The sequence below is a fragment of the Tachypleus tridentatus genome, chromosome 11, assembly GCF_004210375.1.
Source record: "Tachypleus tridentatus isolate NWPU-2018 chromosome 11, ASM421037v1, whole genome shotgun sequence".
Classification (NCBI taxonomy): Eukaryota; Metazoa; Arthropoda; class Merostomata; order Xiphosura; family Limulidae; genus Tachypleus; species Tachypleus tridentatus.
Window position 1 is genome coordinate 91,661,953 of NC_134835.1, and position 10,443 is coordinate 91,672,395.

Sequence of the window (10,443 nt, forward strand, 5' to 3'; positions counted from 1 at the left end):
CATAGAAGGATAGTTCGGCATTACTGGGAATTAAAATACATTTTTATGGAAGGAATGTGCGGCATTAGTAATAATTAAAATACATTCTTATTGGAGGAAAGTGCAGCATTACTAAGAATTAAAATAAATTCTTATGAAAGGAAAGTTCGGCATTACTAAGAATTAAGATACATTCTTAACGAAGTAAAGTGCGGCATTATTGAAAATTAAAATACATTCTTATTAGTGGAAAATACAGCATTAATAAGAATTAAAACACATTCTTATCAAAGTAAAGTGCGGCATTACTGAGAATTAAAATACATTCTCATTGAAGGAAAAGAGGTCATTACGGACAGTTAAAATACATTCATTTGCAAGGAAGGTGAGTCGTTACTGACAATTAAAATAGATTCTTATGGAAGGAAAGTGCAGCATTATAGAGAATAGAAATACATTCTTATGGAAGGATAGTTCGGCATTAATGGAAATTAAAATACATTCTTATGGAAGGAAAGTGCGGCATTAGTAAGAACTAAAATACATTCTTATTGGATGAAAGTGCAACATTACTAACAATTAAAATATATTCTTCTTGAAGGAAAGTTCGGAATTGCTAAGAATTATGATATTTTCTTATGGAAGGAAAGTGTGGCATTATTGAGAATTAAAATAAACTCTTATTAGTGTAAAGTATAGCATTGATAAGAATAAAAACACATTCTTATGAAAGTAAAGTGCGTCATTACTGAGAATTAAAATACATTCTTATGGAAGGAAAGTGCGGCATTACTAAGAATTAAAATACATTCTTCTTTTTTGAAAATACAGTATTAATAAGAATTAGACCACATTTTCGTGAAAGTAAAATGCGGATTTACTGGAAATAAAAATGCCTTTTTATGGAAGGAAAGTGCGGCATTATTAAAAATGAAAATACATTCTTATGAAAGTGAAGTGCAGCATTACTAAGAATTAAAATATATTCTTTTGGAAGGAATGTGCAGCATTACGAAGAATTAAAATACATTCTTATATGGAGAAAGTGCGGCATTTATGAGAATTAAAATACATTCTTATGGGAGGAATGTGCAGCTTTACTAAGAATTAAAATACATTCTTATGGAATGAAAGTTTGGCATTACTGAGAATTAAAATTCTTTTTTCTGGAAAGAAAGTGTGACTTTACTGATAATTAAAATACATTATTATTGAACGAAAGTTCAGCATAATAAGAATTAAAATACATTCTTATAGAAGGAAAGTGCGGCATTACTGAGAATTAAAATACATTCTTATGGAAGGGAAGTGCGGCAATGATGAGAATTAAAATACATTCTTATGGAAGGAAAGTTCGGCATTACTAAGAATTAAGATACATTCTTATCGAAGAAAAATGCGGCATTATTAAGAATTAAAATACATTCTTATTAGTGAAAGTACATCATTAATAAGAATTAAAACACATTCTTATGAAAGTAAAGTGCGGCATTACTGAGAATTAAAATACATTCTTATGGAAGGAAAGTGCGGCATTACTTAGAATTAAAATACATTCTTATGGGAGGAATTTGCGGCATTTATGAGAATTAAAATACCTTCTTATGGAAGTTAAGTACAGCTTTACTAAGAATTAAAATAAATTCTTATGAAAGGAAAGTTCGGCATTACTAAGAATTAAGATTCATTCTTAACGAAGTAAAGTGCGGCATTATTGAGAATTAAAATACATTCTTATTAGTGGAAAATACAGCATTAATAAGAATTAAAACACATTCTTATCAAAGTAAAGTGCGGCATTACTGAGAATTAAAATATCTTCTTATGGGAGGAAAGTGAGGCATTACTGAGAATTAAAATACATTCTTATTTAAGAAAAGTGCAGTATTACTAAGAATTAAAATACATTCTTATAGAAGGAAAGTGAATCATTACTGAGAATTAAAATATATTCAAATAGAAAGAAAGTGCGGCATTACTGAGAATTAAAATATATTCTTATGGAACAAAAGTGCGGCATTACTGAGAATTAAAATACATTCTTATGAAGCAAAGTGCGGCAATGCTGAGAATTAAAAAATATTGTTATTGAAAGAAAGTGCGGCATTAATGAGAATAAAATACATTCTTATGGAAGGAAAGAGCGGCATTATTCAGAATTATATTTCATTCTTATGGAAGGAAAGTGCGGTATTATTGAAAATTAAAATGCATTCTTATGGAAGGAAAGTGCTGCATTACTAAAAATTTAAATACATTGATATAGAAGGAATGTGCGTCATTACTGAGAATTAAAATACATTCTCATTGAAGGAAAAGAGGTCATTACGGACAGTTAAAATACATTCATTTGCAAGGAAGGTGAGTCGATACTGACAATTAAAATACATTCTTATGGAGGGAAGTGCAGCATTACTGACATTTAAAATACATTCTTATGGAAGGTAAAGTTCGGCATTACGGAGAATAAAATACATTCTGATGGAAGTAAAGTTCGGCATTACTGAGAATTAAAATACATTCATATAGAAAGAATGTGCGGCATTACTGAAAATTAAAATAAATTCTTATGGAAGGAAAATTCGTCATTTCTAAGAATTAAAATTTATTTTCCTGGAATGAAAAAGGGGCATTATTGAAAATTAAAATACATTCTTATGGAAGGAATGTGCATCATTACTGAAAATTAAAATAAATTCATATAAAAGGAAATTGTGGCATTACTGATAATTAAAATGCATTCTCATGGAAGGAAAGTGCAGTATTACTGTCAATTAAAATACATTCTTGTGGAAGGAAAGTGAGGCATCACTCAAAATTGAAATACATTCCTAAAGAAAAAACTGCGGTATTACTGATAATTAAAATACATTCTCATGGAATTAAAGTGCGACATTCCTGCGAATTAAAATACATTCTTGTGGAAGGAAAGTGCGTCATTGCTGAGAATTAAAATACATTCTTGTGGAAGGAAAGTGCGTCATTGCTGAGAATTAAAATACATTTTGATAGAAGCAAAGTGCGTCATTGCTGAGAATTAAAATACATTCTTATTGAAGGAAAGTACAACATTACGAAGAAATAAAATATTTTCTTATTGGAAGAAAGTGCGAAATTATTGTGAATTAAAACAGATTTGTATGGAAAAAAAGTGTAGCATTACTAAGAATTAAAATAAAATCTTATAGAAGGAATGTGCGGCATTACCGTGAATTAAAATACATTCTTATTGGAGGAAAGTACCGCATTAATAAGAATTAATACACATTCTTCTTGAAGTAAAGTGCGTCATTACTGAGAGTTAAAATGCATTCTTATGCTGGTAAAGTCCTTTATTACTAAGAATTATAATACATTTTTATGGAAGGAAAGTGCTGCAATACTGAGCATTAAAATACTTTCTTATTGGAGGAAAGTGCAGTATTACTAATAATTAAAATACATTCTTCTTGATGGAAGAAGTGTCATTACTGAGAATTAAAATACATTCATATGAAAGGAAAGTGCGGCATTACTGAAAATTAAAATACATTTTTATGGTAGAAAAGAGCGTCATTACTGACAATTAAAATATATTCTTCTTGGAGGAAAGTTCAGCATTTCTAAGAATTAAAATACATTCTTATGGAAGGATAATGCTGCATTACATTTTTATCGAAGCAAAGTGCAGCATTACTAAGAATTAAAATACGTTCTTATGGGAGGAAAGTGCGACATTAATGAGAATTAGCATACATTCTTATGGGATGAAAGTCCAGAATTACTAAGAATTAAAATACATTTTTATTGAAGGAAAGTGCGGCATTACCGTGAATAAAAATACATTCTTTCGAAGGAAAGTTCGGCATTACTAAGAATTGAAATACATTTTTAAGGAATGAAAGTGCAACATTACTGAGAATTAAAATATATTCTTATGGAAGGAAAGTGCTGCATTATCGAGGATCAAAATAGTTTTTTATTGAAGCAAAGTGCAGCATTATTAAAAATTAAAATACATTCTTATAGGTGAAAGTGCAGAATTACTAAGAATTAAAATACACTCTTATGGCAGGAAAGGTGCGACCTGGCATGGCCTAGCGCGTTAAGGCGTGCGCTTTGTAATCTGAAGGTCGCTGGTTCGCGCCCGAGTCGCGCCAAAACATGCTCGCCCTCTCAGCCGTGGGGGCGTTATAATGTGACGGTCAATCCCACTATTCGTTGGTAAAAGAGTAGCCCAAGAGTTGGCGATTGGTGGTGACGACTAGCTTCCTTGCCTCTAGTCTTACACTGCTAAATTAGGTACGGCTAGCACAGATAACCCTCGAGTTACTTTGTGCGAAATTCCAAAACAAACAAGAAAGGTGCGGCATTATTGAGAATTAAAATACATTCTTATAGAAGGAAAGTTCGCATTACTAAGAATTAAGATACATTCTTATCGAAGAAAAATGCGGCATTTATGAGAATTAAAATACCTTCTTATGGGAGGAAAGTACAGCTTTATTAAGAATTAAAATACATTTTTATGGAAGGAAAATTCGGCATTACTGAGAATTAAAATACTTTCTTCTGGAAGGAAAGTGTGGCTTTACTCAAAATTAATATTCATTATTATTGGAGAAAATTGCATCATAATAAATATTAAAATACGTTCTTATAGATGGAAAGTGCGGCATTACTGAGAATTAAAATATGTTCTTATGGAAGAAAATTGCGGCATTACTGAGAATTAAAATCAATTTTTATTGGACGAAAATGCAGCATTCCTAAGATAATAATATACATTCTTATTTGAGGAAAGTGCTGCATTATTAAGAATTAAAATACATTTATACGGAAGGAAAGAGCTGCATTACTGCAAATTAAAATACATTGATATAGAAAAAGTGTGCGGCATTACTGAGAATTAAAATACATTCTCATTGAAGGAAAATGGGGCATTACTGACAATTAAAATACGTTTATTTGCAAGGAAAGTGCATCATTAATGACAGTTAAATAGATTCTTATGGAATGAAAGTGTGGCATTACTGAGAATTAAAATACATCTTATGGAAGGAAATGCGGCATTAGTAAGAATTCAAACACATTTTTAGGGTGGGAAAGTGAGGCTTTATTGAGAATTAAAATACATTCCTAATAGTGGAAAGTACAGCATTAATAAGAATTAAAACACATTCTTATGAAAGTAACGTGCGGCATTACTGAGAATTAAAATACGTTCTTATGGAAGGAAAGTGCGGCATTACTAAGAATTAAAATACATTCTTATTAAAGAAAAGTGCAGTATTACTAAGAATTAAAATACATTCTTATGGATGGAAGGAGCGGCATTAGTGAGAATTAAAGTACATTCTTATGGAAGGTTGGTTTGGTTTTTGGAATTTCGCACAAAGCTACTCGAGGGCTATCTATGCTAGCCGTCCCTAATTTAGCAATGTAAGACTAGAGGGAAGGCAGCTAGTCATCACCACCCACCGCCAACTCTTGGGCTACTGTTTTACCAACGAATAGTGGGATTGACCGTCACATTATAACGCCCCACGGTTGGGAGGGCGAGCATGTTTGGCGCGACTCGGGCGCGAACCCGCGACCCTCAGATTACGAAGCGCACGCCTTAACGCGCTAGGCCATCTTATGGAAGGAAATTCGGCATTACACACAAGTAAAATACATTCTTATGGAAGTAAAGTGCGTCATTAGTATTAATTAAAACACATTCTTTTGATAGGAATGTGCGGCCTAATTGAGAATCAAAATACATTGTTGTGGAAGGAAAGTGCAGCATTACTAAGAATTAAAATACATTCTTATGGGACGAAAGTGCGGCATTACTGAGAATTAAACCGAAAAGTGAAACCAGTTAACTGAGATAGGTGATTTTGTTTTGGTTTTTACAGTTTATTGGATTTCGTACTTGAACATATGTATGAAACAGAAATTATAAAATTGTTTTGTGGTAATGCGTTTACAAAATGCTTTAAAGAGGATCTTTTGAAACGATTTGAGCCAAAATGAAAATTAATTGTTTAAAAAATAGCTTTGAAAGTTTTTTTCAATATTAGATCCAATACAACCACTGTAACCGATTCTGTACTGTATTCTGTTTGTTTTGATGATCTTTGCTGTAACTGCCGTGCAAGACTTTACGATGCCTTTTCATACATCAGAACTGTCGAGAGTGTTCTAACATTACAGTGCTTTGTAATATTATATCTCTAAATACCATTAAGAATACATTACGTGGTTCCTTTTCGTTAGTTAATAATGCATTAAATTCATATATACATACAAGTGTGCTACCAAACAATATAGTTTTAATTCTTTGCTTGCACGAAATTATCCCTTGGAAAGAGAAAAATAAAGTATCACTGTGAATTCCTAATCGACACTTAATTATCCTTCAGAAAGTCCAATGTGACGCATCGCTCTTTTTCTTTCTTTAAAATAAGGTATCCTTTAAAAATAGAATGTAAAGTATCACTATGTGACCCTCTCCCTACTGTGAACTATCTTTAAAAAGTACAGTATAAAATACTAATATACAATCACATCCCTAAAATTAAATATTCTTTAAAAAATTAACATAAAGTGTCACTGTATGATCCTCTCCCTACAGTGAACTAATTATTTTAAAACTTAAATATAAAATATGATTGTATGATCCTTTCCCTACAGTGAATTAATATTAAAAAGTAAAATATATAATATTACTGTATGATCCTTTCATTACGGTGAACTGATATTAAAAACTAAAATATAAAATATTATTGTATGACTTTTTTCCCTACAGTGAATTAATATTAAAAACTAAAATATAAAATATCACTGTATGATCCTTTCCTTACAGTGAACTAATATTAAAAACTAAAATATAAAATATTACTGTATGATCCTTTTTTTACGGTGAACTAATATTAAAAATTAAAATATAAAATATCACTGTGTGATCCTTTCTCTACAGTGAACTACTTTATAAAAAGTTCATTATAAAGTATCACTTTGTGATCCTTTTCTCCAAAGTGAAGAACCGTATAACAAGTATATTATAAAGTACCACTGCATTATTTTCCTACAATGAATTACGCTTTACAAGTAGATTATTAAGTACCACTGTATTATTTTCCTACAATGAATTACGCTTTACAAGTAGATTATTAAGTACCACTGTATTATTTTCCTACAATGAATTACGCTTTACGAAGTAAAATCTAAGTATCGCTTTTTAATTGTTTCACCATAATGAAACACGTTTTAAGCAAGTAAAATATACGTAAGTGGTTTCTCTTTTCCTCAAAGTAACTTTCGTGATGATATATTAATATCACGTATTACTTAGAATTATTTTTCCAAATAGAATTTCCTTTAACGCGAGAAAATAGTCATTTTAGCAGCATTATAGAAGCTCATTGAATGACTGTTTTTTTCTGTACAAAAGTTTAGCTCATAACTCCATTTCTTGGCCAAATTGAGATCTAATTACAGCTGCGGCTATTGAGAGTTTCCTCTTGTTTTACAGATACCTTTGAGATAACGTCTGTTCAGTTTTGTTTGCCTTAAAAAATAATTAAAGATCCAACTTTCGTTTATACTTCATTTACTTAGTAATTTGTTTATTGACTTGTCTCTATAGTTTGATGAGTATACATACAACATTTTCCATGTCACCAACACCATGAAGTCGACCTGGATGTCTCAGATTACTTTCATCTGGTTCATCAAAGTGAAATGCTGGAAGATTGATGAAATCAACAGACCTAAAACAAATAAAGAAAATATTTAAGAGCACATAATATCGTTAGTAGGGCATGGTATATATAATATATATTAAAAGACAAATATGGTAAACCTACTTTGAAATCAGTGGAAGATCAAAACCATTCACAAGAAGATAGGGTCTTTTGGCCACAGTAACCGCCAAAACAACAGGAATAGAAGAGTCAATCTCATCAAGAGTTGATCTGAGATACTAGAAGAATATAAAAAGAACTTAAAAGGCAATTGGAATATTATAATCATCATTATATTTTCATGTCCAACTATGAATACATTTTTCCAAAATTGACTATCGTTTGGTTTCCATACGTGAATAAATGATATTGTTATTGTTATTCCAAATGATAGTTTATACTTTCACTGCCTTTGAGAAAAATAAAACTATAGCATACTACATGCAAAAGTCCCCCGCTAGTACAGCGATAAATGTACGGCTTTACAACGCTAAAATCAGAGGTTCCATTCCCCTCGGTGGGCTCAGCAGATAGCCGATGTGGCTTTGCTATAAATAAAAAAACACAAACATACACATACAACTAATAAATCTTTAAACACTGTTTCATGTATTTTAGTCGATGGAATACAACTACTAAATGTTAAAATGATTCTTATACTTTTTACCTGTTGGAATAAAACTGATAATAACAGGAAAATGTATCTTATGGATATTCATATTCGAAATAAATAGAGAGTATCTGCTTCTCAGCTGTTAACTGCTGAAGTTAACAAGTAGCAAATCTTAGAATTCTTGTGATGTCTATTAATATTTAATATTTCCATGATAGTTATAGGTATATAATATATATATATAACTGATATTATATTTATATTCTAAGGCTGTTAATTCCTTATTCATGTTTTATAACGTCCCTGGCATTTGAGTATAATTATATTTTATTATACCTGAAAGCATTCGACATTATAGACAAATTTAACTTGTAGTTGTTGTATCATGAGCTTAAGAATAGTTAAAGATTTATGATATATAGTTGAATATGCTTTACGAATCTTAACAGCCATACCTCCAAAAGAAGTGACACAATTTGTTTGCGTTCACTCAAATCTCCATATTCTTTCCGCTTGAGATAATCAATATTCAGGTCAATTCCGTCAAGGTTATTTTTTTGAACGACTTCTTGAACATTTTTAGTAAATTCCTTGAGTGTATTATTGATTTCAGACTCAGAGAACAAGATTTTGGAGTCGATATTATCAGGAAAGACACGAAGAGAAAGAAGAATATAAAGATTGGGGTTTATCTTCTTTAAATCTGAGAAAGTTTTCAGATCTTCTGAGTCTGTAAAAGAAAACGTAATTTTATAAGTTATAAATCATACTTATATGACTTATGTTTTCTGTCCTTCTGCCTGTCTGCTATTTTCACAAATTTTGAAAACGGATTTTGCATGAGTTCGAGACTGTTCTGAACAGGCCCGACATGGTAAGGTGGGTTAAGGCGTGCGACTCGTACTCTGAAAGTCACGGTTCGCATCACCGTCGCACCAAACATGCTCGCCCTTTTAGCCGTGGGAGCGGTCAATCCTACTATTCGTTGGTAAAAGAGTAGCTCAAGAGTTGGCGGTGGATGATGGTGACTAGCTGCCTTTCCTCTATTCTTACACTGCTACATTAAAGACGGTTAGCACAGATAGCTCTCGAGTAGATTTGCGCGATATTCAAAACAATCAAACAAACTCTTCTGAACGTTTTCAGCTGTATTTAACTTACCATAAGGAAATCCTTTACTAGCCTCTAAAATGCCTGATGTACAATACTTTCAATCCAGAGTCGCTTGTTATAAGTTACTCAAGTATCGTAAGAATGTTTTTATTTAATGCGGTAGATAATATTTGTTTTTATACGCGTCGCTAATACCAGAAAAAAGCTATTTATTGATGAGATAAACATTTCCAGCTCACCCAGCTCTTCGATGTTTGAGATTAAACCGTCGGGAACATTCGGGGCTCCACACAACAGATGTGTACATATACAAGGATCTAGCTGGGACAGTCGAAAGTCCTTTCCTGCTTCGTAATAGCAAACGAGTTTTTTCTCAGGCAAAATTGCAGAATCGCAGGAACCTGAAATGATAAATCATTTAATATTACATAAGTAATACTGTAGTACCTTTAGCAAGGTATTGCTAAAGTCTTAATTTACAAAATAAACAAAAATAATGTTAAGTACAGAAATATATATTTACTACCGATATAATTAGACATTTATTATGAGACAAATGAACAATGGGTTTTAGCATTATTTATTTTGTATTCGTACTGTACATTGTATTCGGAAATGATAATTTCGCCTTAAGAAATCAGTGGAATGCTTAACTGATCGCCGACTCAACATTTTCCAATGAATGTTCTATGAGTCTTTGTCTAACATTTTTAAATATAACTATCAAAATTTCTCTCGTTTAGGGGTCTGACATGGCCAGATGGCTAAGGCGCTCAACTCCTAATCTAAGGGTCGCAGGTTCAAATCCCCGTTACATCAAACATGTACGCCTTTTTAGCCGTGGGGCCATTATAATGTGATGGTCAGTCCTACTATTCTTCGATAAAAGAGTAGCCCAAGAGTTGGCGGTGGGTGGTGATAACTAGCTAAATGTTACACTGCTAAATTAAGGACGGCTAGCGCGGATAGCCCTCGTCTATCTTTGCGCGAAATTCAAACCAAACCCTCCTTAAGGATTCCATTTCT

General features: G+C 31.8%; 1 protein-coding gene across 1 annotated transcript in view; it reads right to left on the reverse strand.

Moving 5' to 3' along the window:
• LOC143231393 (uncharacterized) overlaps positions 1-10,443 on the reverse strand; it is a 60,322-nt gene that overhangs the window by 37,752 nt on the left and 12,127 nt on the right. Inside the window, 4 exon segments of the mRNA XM_076465938.1 lie at positions 7,613-7,718; positions 7,815-7,930; positions 8,760-9,034; positions 9,657-9,818. Of these exon segments, the coding sequence (XP_076322053.1) occupies positions 7,613-7,718; positions 7,815-7,930; positions 8,760-9,034; positions 9,657-9,818 (659 nt within the window).